Source organism: Perna viridis, chromosome 11 (genome assembly GCF_037379345.1).
Source record: "Perna viridis isolate PV_CMFRI_1.1 ecotype Kerala chromosome 11, ASM3737934v1, whole genome shotgun sequence".
NCBI lineage: Eukaryota > Metazoa > Mollusca > Bivalvia > Mytilida > Mytilidae > Perna > Perna viridis.
This window is the reverse complement of record NC_142455.1, coordinates 2133068-2154263: the sequence shown is the minus strand read 5'-3', so window position 1 is coordinate 2154263 and position 21196 is coordinate 2133068. Positions and strand designations below refer to the sequence as shown.

At 33.0% G+C, this 21196-nt stretch overlaps 1 protein-coding gene across 18 annotated transcripts in view; it reads right to left on the bottom strand.

Annotated features, from left to right (window-relative positions):
• LOC148602292 (uncharacterized) overlaps nucleotides 1-21196 on the bottom strand; it is a 141734-nt gene that overhangs the window by 57750 nt on the left and 62788 nt on the right. For 17 of the 18 annotated variants that reach the window (XR_015916899.1, XM_088553789.1, XM_088553782.1 and 14 more), the window contains 12 exons: nucleotides 20691-20903; nucleotides 17051-19147; nucleotides 16240-16361; nucleotides 13638-14088; nucleotides 12119-12312; nucleotides 10947-11054; nucleotides 6429-6581; nucleotides 5325-5714; nucleotides 4797-4948; nucleotides 3485-3675; nucleotides 2649-2783; nucleotides 1709-1738 (listed from right to left, as the gene is read on the bottom strand). Coding sequence is in view for 17 of the 18 variants with exons in the window: in XM_088553789.1 (XP_088409915.1) it covers nucleotides 1709-1738; nucleotides 2649-2783; nucleotides 3485-3675; nucleotides 4797-4948; nucleotides 5325-5714; nucleotides 6429-6581; nucleotides 10947-11054; nucleotides 12119-12312; nucleotides 13638-14088; nucleotides 16240-16361; nucleotides 17051-19147; nucleotides 20691-20903 (4236 nt within the window). In the remaining variant the exon portion in view is untranslated. The remainder of the gene's footprint in view (nucleotides 1-1708; nucleotides 1739-2648; nucleotides 2784-3484; nucleotides 3676-4796; nucleotides 4949-5324; nucleotides 5715-6428; nucleotides 6582-10946; nucleotides 11055-12118; nucleotides 12313-13637; nucleotides 14089-16239; nucleotides 16362-17050; nucleotides 19148-20690; nucleotides 20904-21196) is intronic. The other variant, XM_088553786.1, reaches the window with a different exon arrangement.

Here is a 21196-nt window from a genome sequence, read left to right as displayed (position 1 = left end):
ATGTGGTCATAACTCATGGATATTTCCTTTTACTTAATAGAAGGTCAGAGGGTTTCCTCTTGATGAATTTTTGCAAGGTTTATTGCTAATTAATATTTTCTTTTGCCCTGAAGTAGGCTAGTAGTTGCTCTCTTTTGAAATTCATCAGAACCTTATATTCTTGGAGTCATTGCAGTTTTAACTTCCTGTTGAAAGTCCAGGGAAGCCCTAATGTTGAATTTAATCAGATTTTTTTCAATCTTCCACAAAATGTTAGCTTAACTATGTCAAATTTTTAAAATAAACTGAGATATTCAAATACCCCATTACAAATTGCCCCTTACTTCATTGTGACTTGGTAAAAAAGTTCATATTACTATTTTGATACAGGATTTAACACGTACAATATATATATTCCCTTCCCTTTAAACTTAATCATTAATTTTTATAACTTCAGCAATATCTATGATATCCCCGATAATGTATAATAATTAATGAAGAATTAAGACAATATTTTTCAATTCCTGATCAACTTTTTAAGCTTTAAACAGAAACTATGAAACATCCATGTGATTCTAATTACTACTAAAGGTCTTGAAATTTAAACTGAATATCATTAAAATAATATTTGAATTCTTTCATAAAGGAATTATAGACATTAATTACAAAATGGCATGGGTACATTTTTTATAACCCTTGTTTGAAAACTCATTTATAAATGAGCAGAACAAAAAGGAGCTTTAAAACATAAAAAAAAAACTTACCCTGAAAGAAAAAAATATGCCAAATACTTTGCAATGTTAAGAACTTATCATTGTCATCGTATGCTAAGAGTTTCGAGGCCATATAAAAATAATACATCAAAATTTGACCAAATAATACATGATTACTTAACAAAGTGTACAGATTTTTAATTTTAAGGCCTTCCAAAGTTAATTTCTTGTTCCTCAGCTGAATTGTTGTGACTGTAAATGTAAATGAGGAAATGGGGAACAGTTTGCTTACTCCACACACCCCAAAAAAAACATAAGATGGGTTGGGAGAGTCTTTGACATCAACAAGAACATAGAAATAAAATATAGCTTGCTCTTGTAGAAAAAAAATTAGTATTGAGGCACCAGTAACAGAGATTAAAGCTGGGCTTAGAACCAAAAAAAATCTTTTAGTTGGCCTTATTTACTTTTTAATCTCTGATAATCATATACAAATCAATCCTTATCTATATCACTAAATGCTGGAACACAGAAAGAGAACAGATATTTAACAATCAAAATTAACTGAATCATTTTATCTGATCTGCTTATGGCATTTAAATCATTAAGCCAAGGGGAGATAATCATTTGAATAAAGGGAGATAATTTTTTGTCGCATCCTGCATATAGTGGAATTATTGCTTTTTGAGAATTGTGAAATTGAAGAGAAAGCAAATCAGTGGATATCAGCTTGTGTTGAATAAAATAATTATAACATTACATTTACTTTTAAAATGAATGATTTTATTCTTGACTTCCAGCCAGTGCTGTGAGTATGGAAATATTAACAAAGAGACATAACTTGTGCAGAAGTCTCTAACATCAATATATTCTTTCTTGAAGGTGTTCAATGACTTACGAACATCTAGAAAATTGTGATGATGATCAGTACCAAGTGTGATAGAGTGTCTTCACAAGATGATGTGAAAATGAGCAAGAATTATACAATGATACAAAGAGATGAATTCATCACAAACCTCTCAAATAAGGTTTCATTGTCCAAAAGTCTGAAATTAATTATGAAATTCTTATATTTTTTTCAACAGCATTAAAATAACTTACGACAGTTAAAACTTTTAAGCAGTAAACGATACAGACATAATTTTTAATCCAGGTTTGAAGAAGCTGAATTGTTTTTTCAAGTGGAAGAAAATCATGTCTGCAGAAAAATCTATTTCTGATATATAATCTCAATATAGGCTAGAGTTATCAGTCCCTTTTTTTAATATGAAACTAGTTGGAATATGGTAGTATTATTCTATGGACAACTGTAAATTCACAATTTTGTCATTCTACTCGCAAATGCAATTTTAATTTTGCAATTTTTAGAAAAAATTCATATCAGTTAAAACTTCCCTTATACAAGTTTTTATTATCTGATTTTAAGGAGGTAGACCTAGGGTACGAGACACAATTCTTGAAATTAGTTTTATGTTTGTATCATATTCAATTTCATAGAAGCCTATCAAGCTTTCATTTGAAATACAATGAAATTAATCCAAGTTACTTTGATGCTTATATGAGATTGATGTAAAATGGTGAATACAAACGTTCCAATGATTTTTAAGAGTTGTGTCCCTTACCCAAGGTCTACCTCCTTAAGTCAATCAAATTTTTCTTAATGATAATGAAATTGCAATAATTTTTTTTAATTAATGAATTACCGTCTTCAGCACTATTCAGGCCAAAATTAAACATCGTTTAATTTAAATCAGGCCGGATCAACAAAAAATGCTGTAATAGGCAAAATCAGAAGTAAATACAGAGTAAAAAGAAAAGAATCATTATGGTAAAATCCAGATTGGATAAAGCAGAATTTCACTTTAAAGCAAATGAAAATCAGGTCTGTTCTATAAATTGTGAGATATTATCATGTATTTCCCATTTTCTCCTATTCAGCAAAGAACATAAACATACCTTTGAGCATTTCCTCTCCATCTTTGTCGAGTTCTGGTCCCTGGAAGATACTCTCACTAATTCTCTGAGATAAGTCCAATCCTTCATCGGTAACATTAGACAAAACGCTAGTGTCAATTTCACTCTCTTCTCCTCCTAAAATCCACCCAAATTGATTGATTGATCGATTATTGTTTAATATCCTATGGCAGATATTTCATGCATTTTGGGACAAGAACAATTATCAATTTAAACAGGTACTGCTTTGTACTTGTCAGATATGCTGAGCCAAACTTTTATTCTTCTTGCTCACAGAAGCAACAGCTTGAAGGTAGACATGCCACCCCACTCAGACACAGTTTTCACTCAATCCCCTTTTGTATGACTTGGCTGGGATATAAATGGAATATGGTATCATTAAGTCATACCCGACCACATAATGAGGAAAAAGGGGGATTGCAAAATGTTCAAAATAGTGTAACTCAAAAATTACAATTGGACTTTGCTGACAATTGAACTTAACCTGTATTTTATGGTACTAAGCAACTGTGCAAAGTTTAAAAAAGCATCATGACTCATTCTCAAGTTATCATCTGGAAACAATACGAAGACAGACAGGTGGACACTAAACTTTTGGACAGTATCACATAATACCTTGCCACTATATGTTGCAAGGTATAAAAACACCATTACCTCAAATTCAGCCCTTAGAGCAGGAGAAGAAAATGGTTTTTAAGGAGTGATTTCTCCTTACCCTTAGTGAATAAAAACTCCATTACCCTTCTTTTAGCCCCAGCTGGAGGGGATCTATCCTGTTCTTTGAGATTGATCTCCCCTTACTATTACTTTAACCCTACCTTCAGCCCCAGCTGGAGGGGATCTATCCTGATCTTTAGGGGGTGATCTGCCCTTACTCCCTGTTGACCTATCACCTTCAGCCACCATCTTGGCTAGTTTTTTGTTGATACTATCCTCTACATTGAGATATGTCTTGACAGAATCAGACAGAAGCTGTAGTAACTGCTCATTGGTTCTCTGTACAGACTCCCTGTAATTTAACAATATTGTGTGCTTACTACATACAAAGTTTTGTCATGCGGTTTGAGAAGAGTTGTGATAAAGAAAAAAGGAAATGACATATAGACAGATATGTCAAAAACATTAAATCCTACACAACTTTGTTGCATTGGATGTAAATAATAAATAACATACTTGGTTCAAATCAACAATATTTAATTTTGAATTAAGATTTAAGGTAAAGGCAAGTATTGCTCAGATTTTATCTGATTTTAAGCTTCTATTGTATTCAGACTAAAATCATACTTTTACACAGGCATACATTTTAAAGCATATGTAAACATATATTTAGGACCAGTATAGACAATTTTTGTACTTTTTATACATGAAATCATGTTTCCAAAACTCATATGAAAACCATACTCTTTTCATATATATACAAATGTATATGTGAAATCCCTTTGAAACATTAATATGGTTTTTATTTACTTGTTTATCATGAATTAATTGGTTAGTCAGAAACATATAATTTCATATTTTGTCATGATGGTCCTGTTTTCAAAACATATGAAAAACATATGTTGCAATTTTTTTCTGTGGAACTATCATAGGTCAAAGGTTATACATGTATGCCTACAAATTACCAAGGACTAATGGATTGTTCCCTACAGATTACCAAGGACTGATGAATTGTTTCCTACAGATTACCAAGGACTAGTGGATTGTTCCCTACAGACTACCAAGGACTGACAGATTAATTCCTACAGATTACCAAGGACTGTATAATTGATTGTTCCCTACAGACTACCAAGAACTAATGCATTGTTCCCTACAGATTACCGAGGACTAATGGATTGTTCCCTACAGATTACCAAGGACTGATGGACTGTTTCCTACAGATTACCAAGGACTAATGGATTGTTCCCTACAGACTACCAATGACTAATGGATTGTTCCCTACAGATTACCAAGGGCTAATGGGTTGTTCCCTACAGATTACCAAGGACTGATGAATTGTTTCCCACAGATTACCAATGACTTGTGGACTGGTTCCTACATTTCAAACGAAGTTATACTTAATTTTGCTCTTGAGACAATTCAAAACTATAAATGTCAGCACCATTATAAGAAGGTATAGTAAGGTTGACCTACCTGTCAGTGTTAACTCTTTCAAGGTCAGACTTGAGCATAAGTTCTAGATTTTGACCTTCCTGTGATTCCTTTTCCCTCCTCATCAGAATGAGTCTTTCCTCCTCAATTTGGTCCTGTAATTTCTGGGTCAATCGTGTTACCTCATCTTCTAACTAAAACAAAAAACAAAAAACAAAAACCTTAGCTATGCATAAAATGAAGATGTTAATTTCTTATTTCATTTCATTGCATTGGAGATTCTCCTCTACAGGTAAATTTTAATATCAAGCACACTTAAATTAGCAATTGACAAAAGTTTCAGCTTACAGTATAAAGTTTGATTTTAACTGGTATTGTAGTTTTAAAGGACTATATTGCCAGCTACGGCCAGATCATTATTATTCTGTGGACTGCATTTTAAGAATAAGGAACTAATAGTTTTGAGGAAAGATAACCTCATGTATGTGTATGTTGAATTATGTTACCAGAAAATGACCACACGACTGAATAGAAATAACAGAATCTATTCCAAATGTAATGGTATCCTACCTCTTTTATTCTGCCATCCTTATGTTTGACAACATCACTAGAAACAGGCAGTTCTCCTGACTCATATGTAGCCACTGGTTTGAAGTCAGCTAAGGTGTCTGCCAATGCTTGTGTCTGTATCAAATCTTGTGGTGTGCTCCGCCCACTATAGGACTCTGTCTTCTCATCTTCAAAACTCTGTGTATAATCATCTTCATCCTCAAATTCTGCCTTGACGTCAAGTCCAGCATCAAAGTCGAAGCTAGATGCTGACAGTTCCCTGGGAGGGGCAGAACTAGGAAGAATGGGTTCTTCTGATATCTCAGACCCAGCATCCTCCTCAGGTTTCTGATGTTTTGGAGTATCAAAGTTTATTAATGGTTCTTCAGGGGACTCATCTATTTGGATTTCCTGCAAAAAAATAACAGGTTAAGTTGAATATTGTTCATATAAAATAAAAAAAAGTATCAGCAAGATAGAAATGACAATTGTGAAAAAAAAAACAAAAGAAATTAAAGTTTTTGTGGCAATTTGGGGGACAAAAAGAAAAAAAGCTAGAAATTATGCCATAACATGGTGGCCTGGGAAAAGAGAGATGTGAAAGACCATGGCTTAATCTTTCTTAATGACATTGGACTTCTCTTTTATCGCTAAGATTGGTTATGTTTTATCTAACCATGATCATATAAAACCTCTGTCGATGGAAACTAAGCCAATTAAAAGTAATTTCTTGGTTCTAAGGTCCTCCTGGATTCTTCTGAAGGTACCTTACTACCAAGTTTTATTGCCATACAGCGGGTAAATAAAAAGACAGCATGAAAACAGCACCTCCCGCCTTTTCTTTTGGCCGTAAAAAGGATGGGTTTTTTTTTTAATGAAAAATGGCCTGAGAACTAAGAAGTAATTTAAATGGCCAAATTTGCATTAGATTTTTATCCATAACCTTCACCTAAATTTTCATCCCCTGACACTGATTGTCCCAATATCCTTACATTCACCATTAAGTGACCTGGGTGTATTAAATAGATCATATCCACAAATATCCACTGGCGCTATTTCTTCCTAACCTTTGACCTATTTTTTTATCTCTGGGACTATTTATTCCTCTTATGACCTTTGACCTACCTTTTTGTCTCGGGGACTTATTTGTGTGGGTCTTTTGACCCTAACGGTCTCCTCTGTACGGTCTATAGACTCCATATCATCTCTCGGTGTACTTCTAGATGGAACATAACGACCACTGTCCACTGGGACTATTTCTTCCTCTAATCCTTCCAACTGAAAGTAAACAAATAAAAAACATTCTGTGTAAGAATCAGGCAATCAGTGGCACATCATAATTCTCAATTCGGTCTTTTTGCCTCAAATATATTCAATACATTTAGAAAACAACAGGAAAGCTATTTAAATTCTGAAGCATCTGTGACTTTGACAGCTTATATAAGGAAAAAGTGCAGGAAAATTTTCCCGTCATTTTTCCATAGTGCATTTCAACTAAATTTGACCTATCAATATCTTAAAAAGGCCAGTTTACAAACACTTTGATGGTTATTGTCAGGTAAAAGTACTTGGTTAATACAATAAAATCTCTGTGTTTTTTTCCTTCATGTGCCACACTTTATACATATTTTGCCTGATTTTTATATGGAGAAGTATTTATGGAAGTTCATATATTATTTCCAGGAATGCACACAATTTAATAAGTTCATCAATTTTCAAATCAAAAGTGATGACTTAACCAAGGGAAAGAGGCCATTACCTACTGTAACATGTAGTTATTTTCCATGAAAATTAGAAATTTTAAACCCTCAGTACCTTTAGATGTGATGAACAAACTGAGCTGAGCCACTACTGACACTCCATGGGGAAAAAAGGGAAGGTGATCCAATCAAAACGGACAATATATTAACACCAGTGTGTGTAATTAATATTGTCTAATTAAAATGTTCCTGAGTCAAAAAGCAATAAATAAACTCCAAGAAAGACGCTTTAACATACATGTAAATATATACATTTTGTATGAAATTTAAGTTATATATTAGTCATTCCAAAGGGGGTACATCAGCAAAAATGGACAATTAACTTACATGTATAATTAATATTGTCCAGTGAAAACTTCTATCAAAGTATTTTGGAGCTGAAGAACAGTGAACTAACTCTCGGAAATGCAATTCAACCTATGTTTACATGTATTCAAATTATGAAAAATCTCTGACAGTCCATGGGGGTAAACAGAACAATTAACTTACATGTGTTAATATAGAATTTCATCCTGATAAGTCCCTACAGCCCTCAGTAAATATGAAAACATATGTTACCCCAAAATCAATGTCATATTAAACCAATGAATCATACAGATTTTTAAATGTTACTTTTCTAAAATAATAAAAAGTACATATATCATATTATTAATCAGAAACTTTGTGGAAAGAACCATTCTTAATTCAGTACAAAAGAGGGCTGTTGTGTGCACAGATAATAGAATTGACCCTCATCAATGACTTTATTACATTTGGCAGACATGAATATTTTTAGCTGACTAAAAACTATGGTACATCTGCAATCAGAAGCATTGAATTTACTTTGAAGTTTAAAGATTTTATGGTAAAATCCTGAATGAAAAAGGGGAATTCTGTTTAAAAATGTAACAAAAAAAGTCATATATGTTTATTAGAAGGTCTCCCTTCATAAGTTGAAAAGAAAAATGGCTACAATAATCAAAATATTAACGTAAAATTGGATTTCAGTAAAATTTGAATAAATGAATATTTTACAGCTATTGGTAATAGCATAATCTATTTGTTAGCTACAAATGATACTTCCAAAAAAGATACTGCCTATTCTAAACTTTGATATATTATAGATGGTTTCAAGGGCATACATTGTAAAAAGCACTTTTGTAACCACAAAATCTGAAAAAGTGCCGAAGCCAAAATTGTGACCAAGTTTATCTTAATACTTAATTTGTCAGTTTTCATACTTTGTTTTATGGTACCAGTATCGTATTGCATATCCCTGAGCGGGTATTCGTCAAAACATGGATGCTATAAAAATATAGTGCATTTTCTTCTTGCCTCTCTACAAACTAATGATTGTGAAAAGATATGAGCAATGACTTATAAAATAGAGCAAACATCACACTGTAAGATGAAGAACTTTTTTAAAAGAAAATCTAATATAATAACATAAAAATGTTCCACTGAAAAGGTTGGTTTGGTGAGTACAAAACGAAAGTGAAAGTAGGGAAAATGGCTATTTATAGTTCAAGACTACTTTTCTGTCCAATCTTCGTGGACTCACCCTATTTTCTTTGCGGGCAATGATTTTTTCACATGTCCTTAGAAATGCTACATAAGTGAAAGTTTTATTGAATCAATTTACATATTTTTAAAAAAATCCTAAAAAATATGCACTTCACTATAGAAGTCTATGGGAAAATTAATACGATAATGAGACCTAGTAATTATGTACCAAACAGACTACAACAGCCTTCCCAGAATGTAACATTAATTGCTGCCGATGTAAACAAAGAAAAGTACATAAAACCTTTTTGTAACATCAGAATCTATAGTTATTTGCCAAGTCGACAGATTCATTGACCTTTGACCTATGATAGATTTTACAGCAAAAGATCCATAAAATTTCAATCATCATTAATGTAGCATGTGTCAGTGATGTGTATTGTCTGGATAAATGTGTATTGACTCATTTTATCATGATCAATACACATCTGTTACAGTCTGCCTACAGTATAAAAAGAGGGTTTTTTTTGGTTGTAGATGTATGAAATATTACGTAACAGTTATAATTTGTTTGCTAGCAGAACTATTTTTTTTTTAATTTTGGTTGCACAAATTCATAAGTGGAAAGGTAGGCAAAAATATGGAAACATTCACTGACTTACTCAGTTTTGATAGTCAGGCTTTTTTTCATTTACAATATTTAAAATTAAGATTTAAAATGAAGTATTTGAAGCATTAATTCAGTCACAAACAACAGATATCTGCCTAAAAATAAAATAATTTTGTGTTCCTGGTGACATCTCCTTCAAAATTAGGGTCTGAAGGTAGGGTTTTTTTTTTGTTTGTTTGTATTTTTTTTAAATTTATAGATTTGCAGGACATTGAAACCTACCAGTTTAGCTGCCTCTATTATGACACTGAATACTGAACTTGTCGTAGCCACATTAATCCATATTTTTTGTTGTTGTTTTTTTTGACACTATAAAAATTAGGGTCGGCAGAGAAAAAAATAAGGTTGGTTGGGTTACCAGAAACTCGAAAAAAGTAGCACCAATTATTCATCATTAAACAGCATGTGTACCTTTAGCCGCAAGTATCAACCTACATGTAAGGTATAGTAAAGAAAGATTTAGACTATTTACTGATTAATATTCATCAGCATTGGGGCTAGTTTATTTCTGAATAGTTTTCAATTAAAAGTGCATACCTGCTTTTCAGTACAACAATCCATGTCGGATATTTTCTATGTAAAAATTCAATTATTTAGATTTTTTCATAGAAAATATAGTTATTTTACCCAATAATCTCCAACAAATCTTATATCTTATATTCTTCTGTGGGAGATTCCAATTTTTCATTGATTTTGTGGGCATCTCCCCCCCCCCCAAATGTGGGAGAGTTAACAGGTATGAATGTAAACTTTCCAGCACAGGACTAGTTTATGGCAGACTTGATATAGTGGAGACTGAATATGACATGAGAGTGAGGATGTGAGGCAAAATATCAAATCTATTTCACTATAAAAAGTGGACATGTCTACCTAGTTGCATGATGATGTTACAAAAATTTTAGTAGCAAAACTAAATCTATGATCTGAGTGACATATCTTAAAATCCATTAATCAATGTTTACCTGTCAGTAGCTAAAAACCTATAACTATTTCACTACTGTCTTAACAAAACCTACAAATAAACCAATTAACTGTCCAAACCTGTGAGAAATCTTTCCAAACAACAAATTTGTCCAAACAAGAAATCTGTCCACACAAGAAACCTCTCCACACCAGAAGCCTGTCCACACCAGAAACCTCTCCAAACCAGAAACCAGTCCACACCAGAAACCAGTCCACACCAGAAACCTGTCCAAACCAGAAACCAGTCCACACTAGAAACCTGTCCAAACCAGTCCAAACAAGAAACCTGTCCACACCAGAAACCTCTCCATACCAGAAATCAGTCCAAACCTGTGAGAAATCTTTCCAAACAAGAAATTTGTCCAAACAAGAAATCTGTCCACACAAGAAACCTCTCCACACCAGAAGCTTGTCCACACCAGAAACCTGCCCAAACCAGAAACCAGTCCACACCAGAAACCTGTCCACACCAGAAACCTGTCCAAACCAGAAACCAGTCCACACTAGAAATCTGTCCAAACCAGTCCAAACAAGAAACCTGTCCATGCCAGAAACCAGTCCACACCAGAAACCTCTCCATACCAGAAATCAGTCCAAACCTGTGAGAACTCTTTCCAAACAACAAATTTGTCCAAACCAGAAACCTCTCCACACCAGAAACCTGTCCAAACCAAAAATCTTCCCAGGTTCCTTTATGTTAGTTTTGTTGTATTTTGTACTAGTATAAAACTTCTAGTTCAAAATATTTACATGCTTACTATTACTTACAGTGGGGACTGTCTGTGCAGGGGAGGCCAACTGTCCTTGTATCGTGTCTTCTGAACTGGAGGAGTGTTGTAGAAATTCTAAAATCTTCTTTAAATTACCAATCTCTTTCTGCAACGAAAAAAATCGAAGTTTAATGATAAGATATTCGAACACCGTTCTGGTGCCAAGTTGAGTGAGATTTGGGAATACTGGACAGTTTCAATAATCAAGACTTATTGGAATCCACAATCATTTCCAAGAAGAAATTATCTCTATAGACCTGCCAATTTCTCCTTTTGGGAAGTCTATAACTGTTAAAATTTCTCATTTTCAAATAATGTCATAAAAAATGGGAAGGAAGCATTTCTATGGTAATACAGTCTGAGTATATTAAAAAGAAAACCATAATTGGAAAATGAAATATTTACATATTATGCAATGTATTGCATTTTAGTATTTTACTAACAATAAAATTTACACTACTGATTTTTCACACCATGGATCTTCATGAAATGTAAGTTCTATGAAGTCATTAAATTAACAGGTAGGCAGAAAACTTGGGAGTCCATTAGAAGATAAAGTTTCGTCTCTTGTTTATGAGATAAGCTTGATGCCTTTGGCAATTTTTTTTTGGTATAGTGACATGAAAACTTTAAAAAATCATAGTCACACAAAAAAATTTAACTTTCACAAAGATTTTAAGAAGCTTAAGTTAAAATCCTGAAAAGATTTCCCTATTTACAAGCAGATTCTGTACAGGTATAACAGTGCCATTATTCCAACAGGCAACAGTAGTGAAATTTTTTAAAATATTTACCTCTTTAAAAAAAAATGACAGAGCCATAAACTGAATTTTTCCAATCATACCTTCATTTCCATAACTAAAAATATGAGCAAGATTATAGCAAAAACCATTTACTTTTTTTTATATGAAGCAGATGATGTTTGGTGTTAAAGTCTTACCTTTTTTCTTCTTATGGCACATATTTTTATTTTTAAATCATAAAATTTAAATATTTTTTCAAGACATGATTCAGTTTTTTGAAAGTAGAATGTTTAAGTCTGGAATTAATAATACAAAATTTGAATATTAGCACAATTTATGAAATCACAGTCTGGGAGTATTTATTAATGACAACCTAAAATAATGAGAAATAAGACCTGATATTAGGTAAAAGGGAGGTAACTCTAACCTTATATTTCTCCTCAATTTCTTGTATTCTGGCTTGGTTTTGTGTCTGTAGATTTTGTATCTCTTTCTGGTGTTTCTCTGACAGATGTTCTTCCAAGGCCAGTAACTCTTGCTTGTGTTGGTCGATACTTTTCCTGGAGATGACAGTGTCAACACTTCCACCATCAATGTCATCTGAGTGGGAACTTGCCATTTCTAAAAGAGAAAGTAATTGGGAACACTTCATTTCTTATACTAATTCGAAGTTTTACACACAAAAGAAAAAAGATTTAAGAATTTTAAACATGAATAAATTACTAGAATTTAGTTATAAAATGCCATAACTACTCCAATACAAGTCTTTTGGTCCAAACTTGTCAAGAACTAAATAAGAAAATGTATTTGCACTAATTTTATCTTTGTAAACTTTAACTTTATGAATATATACTCATATCATGGATCCGGAAACAATAAAAAATGCCAGTCATTGACCGACAAATTTTGCAAATGACAGAATAAAAAAATGTCAACCCTTATGAATTACAGTCTGTGTGGTTTTATTATAAACTTCCTGTCTACTAATTGTTTATTGGAAATTAATTGACAGGTGTGTGTCAATTTTAGCCGATGTGCAGCCACCTGCGTCTGTGATTTACCTGTAATTGATTAGTTGATTGCATAATTAAATTAACGGTACATGTGCTGCCTCATTGCATATAAGAATTAATTGAAGTAACTGGGAGAATCTTCATAAATTTATTGGTTGATTAATTAAGAAAAAAGATTCACAAGTCCACCATTTTCCTGCCAATGTTTCAGAGGTAAGAAAGCACATGGAACTGAAACTACGAATCAATCGTAGTTAGTTATTTTTAATTCGTCAATTGAATCATTTTAACACAGAAGTCAAGAGACTATAAAAAATGTGTTCGTGATTTTTTTTTATAAATAATCAATTTTTTTTTCATCACTCGGAAGTTTTCAGCTGTTTGCCAATGTAATGAAAAAGTCCGAAAGATACAATGTTTTGTTTACATGTTTAGAAAGTCCACGTATGATCGAAACTGAATTCATTCACTCACTCTGATATTTTGTAAAGAACACAGTACGTAATGAAATAACACACTTTCCAATACTTATCTTAAAATAACTACATACAAACGTTTTTTTTTTAAGTTTATTTCCGGTCTGAGCATGTAAAAGACTGACAAAAACGTCTGCTGAAGTTTGATAAAATGTCCAGCATGGGTTGTCAAAATTTCCGGACCCTTGGCTCATATCTATAGTTTATAGGATTAAAACAATTAACTACACATTCTTGTAAAAATATAAAAAAAACTGAAGTAATCACAAGAAGGGATATTTTTTTTTCAACCAAATATCATTTTACTCAATAGAATTTCAAAAGATAAAGGTAAAGGAACTGTGAAATAAATCTCTGTGTTAGAAAAAAATAGCAGTGAAATTAATTTGAATCTCTAATTAAATGTATATGCAAAAATAAGTTGGCTGACAACTTCATTAATTTGATTATAATTTACCCTCTTTGATTCTCTGAAGTTTCTGCTCGTACTCTGCTTCAATCCTGGCTATTATGGCTGTATGAGTCTCTCTAAGATCTTCTATAGAATCATCTTTATCTGCACTCGACCTCCTTCTGGCAGTTTCAGGGTCAGAGGGCAAATCTATTTCTTCAACTTCCTCTTCTTTGACTGGTTCCTGGTTTACTGGTTCCACTTTTACTTCTGCTTCAACTGTTTGTACCTCCTCAGCAGAGAGTGGAACTATTTTGGCCATTTCTTCCTTTAGTCTGGAGATTTCAGATTCTTGATTCTGTTCCAGTTCAGTGATTTTGACTTCATATTCCTGTATAATTGTTTGTCGACACTCTGCTATGTCTTTTTCATGTTGTATTTTGAGTTCTTCAGCTTCAGCTTGTCTTTCTGCTACTAATTTGTCCATGAGTTCTTGTTGTTCTTCTTCAAATCTAGCCTAATTGGAGAGAAATACATAAAAGTTTATTTAACACACTTTTTTTCCAACAGAAATAATATTTAGAAGAACATGTTTACGTACATGCATTGTGGGTATATTTTTTAATTGTGGAAATGATAGCTTTATTATATGGGTTACACATTTATGTCTACAATAAATGAAAATTGAAGTTCCCCCATTCCAAAGTTCAAAGGGGAATAACTCATGCAAAATTAAATGGATTATAAACTCCTGGTAGTACGCACAACTACATAACATGTCCTACCTACAAAGTTTCATGAACTTTGGTGCAGTAGTATCCAAGGAGCTGTGCTTACTAGTGTAAGCGACAGATGGACAGTCCAAAAGCAATAGGTCTCCCAACCAAAGATGGGATAAAAAAAAAAACAAAAAAAAAACTGTACAATACTCAGTGATATCATAAATTTTTGTTCTTTCAGCTAAATGCTATTTTATTCTTTCTGATTTTTTTACTTTTAACATGCAATAATGAATGCCTGGCAATTTTTACTAATTTGCAGAATATTTGAAAATATACTTTCTGTTGCACAAACAAAAATTTACTTGAAACAATAAAAAAAAAAATTTCAAATGCAAAATCAAGTTTATGATGTATAAATAATTTTATGTACATATACATGAACATTTGTATGAGGTTTTGATTCCAGTCCTAAATACATGGATCATCATCGGATGGACAAGCATAAAATCAAATCTCCTTGATAAAAGGGGAGTGGATCCAGACAAGAAGGAATGCCAATAGGGGTTCCTCAGAAAAAGGGGGATGCAAGAACATTATTTGTCAATTTTACACACAAAAATGACAAATTTTCCAATAAAAAGGGAGCTGCCAACCCCCTGCACCCTGCACCCTCTGGAAACACAATTGTCATAGTAATAAGTAAATATCAGAATTTGTTTAAAATAAAGATAAAAGACCTACCAATTTCAAATAAATACATGTACATCCCCGGTCAACTTTGAATAAATACATCGATAATTTAAAGTATTTTAGTCCACAGTATAATCTTTAAGTACATGACTTTAATTCCATCTTATGGTTATATTAAATTACCCAAATTTGTGCTAAATGACACAATTCCTTACTGCCTTATAAAACATTAAGAGTGTATGGACATTTAAGGGGATTCAATTTGCTATTAAGGGGTCATTAATCTTTCTTAACAGATTTGTCACAGAATATAATTTTTTAAATCTTGATAAAAAGACAATTAATTTACTTTCATTTCAAGGCCTTGAGCTACATGGTAGTTAATTACTAATTGAAACTTAGTTTCAAAATGAAAGGTGTTTAAAGCTTTGATTAAAAAAGTGATTGAATAATTGATTGATTGATTGATTGATTGATTGATTGATTGAATTTTTGTAAATCTTAATGTGTAAATAATTGAAACTTAATATTAAACTGAAATGTATTTCTGCTTTGATTGATTCAAAAGTGATTGAATGATTTCTTGTACTTTCGATAAGTTTAATTTGTGAATATTTCAGGACAAGTAAAGGGAAGAGTTAAATTGAAGTTCACATCTTTGTGAATTCAAAATATTATCAAAAAAAACTGAAATAACACCATTCAAAGTTAATTAGCCATGTCAATAAGCAACTAGAAGCCACGTGTCCCATGCTGCCGCAAAAAAATTAGAAGTGCAAAAGTCCCATAACTCTTTTTAATTTGTCAAATCAAAATGGTGATACAATACGATCAACTACATATGGGGACTGACAATTCTACAAAATGTGAACAAAATCTGTGAAGTGGTTTCACAGGAGTTGTGTCCAGAAGGTATTTCTATGTCCCCTACTGCATTGTGACTGGGGACAATAAAAATCTAATATGGGAGATTGAATTCTACTTTTTTTTTCCTTTTTATTGAGCAAAGCAAAAACTTTATGATGGAGATACAGTTAAACTCTATTACTTTACTGATATAATTCATGAGGATCTCTAAAACCTAATATTGAAGTGAATCTCAATTTATGTATCTTGAATTTGATTTCTGTAAGAGAGACAGTAAACTTAAAAGATGTTTATCATCCTTGACACCACACAGAGAGGAGATCTATAGACAGACAGATATCAGTACATTTTCTTGCCCAGAGCCTAGATATAGGGCATACAACACCAACCTGTTCTGACTCCAGTGTCTCATCAAATTCTTGCTGCATCAGAGATTTAGCCATCTCAAGTTCTGTGTCATAACGTTCATGTATGATTTCTGCCACTTCAGGTGCCTCTCCACTCTTTATACCTAAAACAAACAGAACTATACTGAAAATTGTTTCCATCTTTGAAGTCCACAGTAACTATAGCCTCATTTAAATTCCAAATTCAGATAATATATTAAAAGATCTTGCCTTTTAGTTGGAAAAGGATTCAAATCTTTTTTATTTTATTTTTTTTTGGCAACACTGCATCTCTTACCAAGGTTTATGATGTTATTTTTCTCACCTGCAACCAGGCACTAACAAGATGAAGGATTCTTTATTCATTACTATAACTTGGTATTCAATTTTCCGATTGCAGGATCAATTTTACAAGGAACAACAGAGAAATTGCCAAAATCAAGAGAAAATATACAGGTAAAAAAGTCAGACATAAAAAGAGTCAGAAATCCTTTAAATAGCACAAATAGTCATCCCTACTTTAGTCAACATGATTTTAAACACATAACACACATCTGAATGATTTGGGTAAATTTGCATTTCTCTACTATACTAACATACATACCAATGTCTATGTCCAAAAATCTCAAAATTCAAATTCTATGTAAGTTTTCATTTCGATCCAATAAATTACTTTAGAGATATAGAAGGGCAAGGCACAAACTTTGTGAAACACAAACAATATTTCTCCCTTATAAAGCAAAGGAAAGATCCTGCTCTATAAATAGAGAGATTAATCAATTAAGAACCTGAATCACAATCGTAATTAACTCACGATCAATTAGAGTATCATATTTCTCCTCAGCTTCATTTAAGTCCTCCTGATGTTGTTTCTTAATATCCTCCTTTTCTGCCTCAAAAGTCTCCATCAATTCTTGCCTCAGGAGTTCCATCTTTTCCTCATACTCTTTGTTTAATGTTGAAACATTCTCTTCATGTTCTTTCACAAGTTTTTGCCTCAATAAATTTTGCTTTTCAACTTCTTCTTTAGAGGCTTTCTGAACTTCCTCTTTCAATTTTGATTCATGATCCTCAATCAACTTATCAAATTCAATTTTAGCATTTTCTAGTTCTGAGTTTTTCTCCAGGGCTTCATTCAATTTCTCACTCAACTGGTTGATTTCAGAGGTATACTCCTTCTGTAGTTGTTTCACAGTCTCTGCTTTTGCCTTTTCTATTTCCTGCATGAGAACAGCTACAGTATTGTCGTGAGTTTTGCCAGGAGATAAATCTTTTTCACTAGAATCACTTGAGGTAGCACTGAGAGTTGAGGCAGTTTGAGTGAAATCCCTTGATGAGGCTGTCATATCCCATTCTGCAGATGAGTCCACCCTACCATCAAAATCTTGAGATGTATCCACCTGATCAAAGTCCTGTGATTGGTCAGTCTGAAGTAATGGCTCAGATAATGTTCCATCTTTAATATCTTTATCTGACTTATCAGATTCTAAACTTTCTCCATCATTTTCTGTTTTGTCTGCTGTGTCTAATGGTCTGACTTCTTTTACTGTGTCCTCTTCAGATTTTGACACTTCAATGACAGTTTCTTGTGATGGTGTATCACTAATTAAAGATTCTTCATCTTCCTGCACAGGGAATTTTTCTCCTCTTGGTGAAAAAGCTTTCTCCATTGTTTCTTCTTCAGTTTCTTCTTCTACAGGACTTTCAAGTTCATCATGCCCTGTCTCACCTTGACCTTCATTTTGTACTGCCTGACCTTTTGAACTTTCTATTGAAGACTGTAGATTGTTTATTGTCTGCTCATATTCTTCTTTCAATTTCTTACATTCATTTTCATGCTCAGAGGTGAGATCTGCTGCACAACGTTTCTTTTCAACCTCTAACTGAACTTTGAACTCAGTTTGTAGCATTCCGATTTCTACTTGGCGTTCATGATCCATGTCTTGTCGAACAGACTCAATCTTTTGCTTCTGTTGATGTTGAAGCTCATCTAACTGTTCTTGATATGAATTTTCAAGCTCCTGTTTGATAGATTCAATGTCACTCTGATGTTTTTCTGACAAAGAATCCAGGTCTTCTTTATGTTTTGCCTTTAGTGATTCTAATTCCTTTTCATGAGCAAGTTTTAATTCTGAGACAGTTTCTTCATTATCATGATCAGCTCTTTCTTGGAATTTTTTCAGCGCTGCTTTCTGTTGTTGCTGAAGTTCATCGTACTGTTCTTCAAGCATACGTTCCTGCTCTAGTGAAGCTTCTAATTCTGCTTTAAGCTTTGTAACCTCTGCTTGTGAAAGTTTTAAATCCGACAAAACTTTTTCAAACTTCTCGTTAATCTCTGTAACAATCTTGGCATGTTTGTTTTCACTTTCTTCCAGCTCTCGTAAGCATTTCTCACCAAGGGCCTGTTTTTGCTTCATCAGAGTATCAATTTTACATTCTTTATCACTGAGCTGTGAGTTTGCTTCATCTAGTTCGGCTTGGTTTACCCGTACCTGTTTTTCATGCTCCTGAATCTTATCCGAGTGTTCTGTCAATTTAAACTGAAGCTCTTGAATCTCAATATTATCTTGCGAAAGTTTCAGTTGAAGGTCAGAAATTTCATCTTCTTTTTTAGCCAAAAGAGTCTTGAGTTCTTGTAAACTTTTTTGAGAAGTTTCATCATCATCAAATTGTAAAGAATCATCTGAAATTACAGTCATTGAGTATGTGTTTCTAATATAGTCTCTTTCTGATTCCTGCTCATCAGGCACACCACTAGAGGTCACCACATTACTCCCAGAATCCCGTTTTTCAGTACCTACTTCCTGTTTCAACTTATCTATCTCCTCTTTATACTGTAGAATTTCCTCTTTGTGGAAGTTCTCCAAAGAGCTGATTTTGTTTTCATACTGTTCTTTGAGTTTCGAAAAATCTGAAAGTATAAAGAGGTCACAATAATAAAAAGTCTCTCCAATTAGTAAGAAATTATAAAATTTTATTATCACCAATCAGTAATTTCCTACCTGGTTTATATGTACCTATAAAAATGTTTTGGAACAAATGTTTAGCAATGTATTTCAAAGCATTAATAAGTTAAACACATCCTGCAAACATTTTCTTAACTGCTTTAATTAAAAAACATTATTTGGCACAAAGTATTTTTAAAATATTTTTAGATGTAATAAAAAGTCACCAAAACATTCCTGATAAAAACATTTTGTCAAAAACATATCAGAAACACATTACGTCATGAACCTGGACATAAAGGTAAATTTTGAATCTAATAACATCCGTAAAAAAAAAAGCCTACATCCTAATTAAATTTAATCAAGTTACATAATAATAAATTTGGCTTCTATGATTTCAGTTGATTTCACAAAATGTCATAAGTGTAAAACTGGCGGTATGTAATGACATTACGAAGTGATTTTCTATCACGTTGTTATCATTCATGACTAATTTCACACTTACAACTTTTTGTGAAATCAAAAGCAGATTTGGTTGAACAATGATTCTTGAATATTTAGATACATTCCAGTTCGCAAATGTCAGCGATGGAGTTTTTAATATTGCTGTTGGTCAGTGATTCTGTGGAATTTGGTTTACTTATATGGAAAACTAAGGCATTAATGGAACATTAAGTGATACCACACCAAATAAAGGGTGAAAATAGGGGTGATGGAACATTAAGTGATACCCACCACACAAAGGGTGAAAAAAGGGAGGTGATGGAATATTAAAAGATACCCCACCATACAAAGGGTGAAAAGGAGGGTGATGGAACATTGAGTGATACCCCACCACACAAAGGGTGAAAAAAAGGGGAGTGATGGAAGATGAAGTGATACCCCACCACACAAAGGCTACACAAAGGCTGAAAAAGGGGAGTGATGGAACATTAAGTGATACCCCACTAACTACACAAAGGATGAAAAACGGGGGGTGATGGAACATTAAGTGTTACCCCACCACACAAAGCTGAAAAAGGGAGGTGATAGAACATTAAGTGATACCCCACCACACAAAGGGTGAAAAAAAGGGGAGTAATGGAACATTAAGTAATACCCCACCACACAAAGAGTGAAAAAAGGGGGTGGCATAATGTTCAAAACAAACTCGAAAAACTAATTTTTATATTTTGCTGAAAATTGCACTTGATCTTTGAAGTATTGGACTATTTTATAAAAAAAATCTACAAAGTTAAAAAAAAAATTCATTGAACCCGCTCAGCTTATCACCATCAGGAGATGGACAGACAGACAGATGAACAAACAAATGGACACACAATTTTCGCAGGGTGTCACATGGAACCTCATCACTTTGTGTGACAGGATATCAAAATAATAAAAAATTTTAATTCAGACTAGAAGATGACAGATTACAAAAACTCTAGTTCTTTAAATTATAAATACATGAATAATTGTTTTATGCTTATGTTAGAGGATAAAGGCTTCTGTTTTAACCACCATGGTTACCTGAGATTTGCTGGCCACCAGACTTTAACTTGGCCTTCTGTTTATTGTATAATTGTTGAAGCTGTTCCATTTCTGCCTGAAGCTTCTCTATTTCCTGTGCCTCGTCAGAGATCCTGTCTGTCCGTGTGGCCAAAAGTTGTTCATATTCTTGTAACAGACAGCCTCTAAGTTGATCCAACTCTTCTCTTTGGTTCTCAAGGGCAACTCTTACATCTGTAAAACAATGAAGGTGAAGAATTTTATTGACAGCACTTAAGTATTAGTCTTTATAAAAAATCAGACAGGTGGTGATGCATGCATGTCGAAAACCATCCAAATTCATTTTTATTCTTGATTCATAAACAGTTACAGACCACATAACTAGTGTTTTTTTCTTCTTAAAAGAGACTAAAAAGAGTATGAAAACCAAAGAAATTAACTCTTACTTGGCCTAAAAGCTTTTGTAACATTTTGTCAAGAAATACTCCAGAGAGTAAATTTCATTCAAGAGAAAGTATATTTTTAGC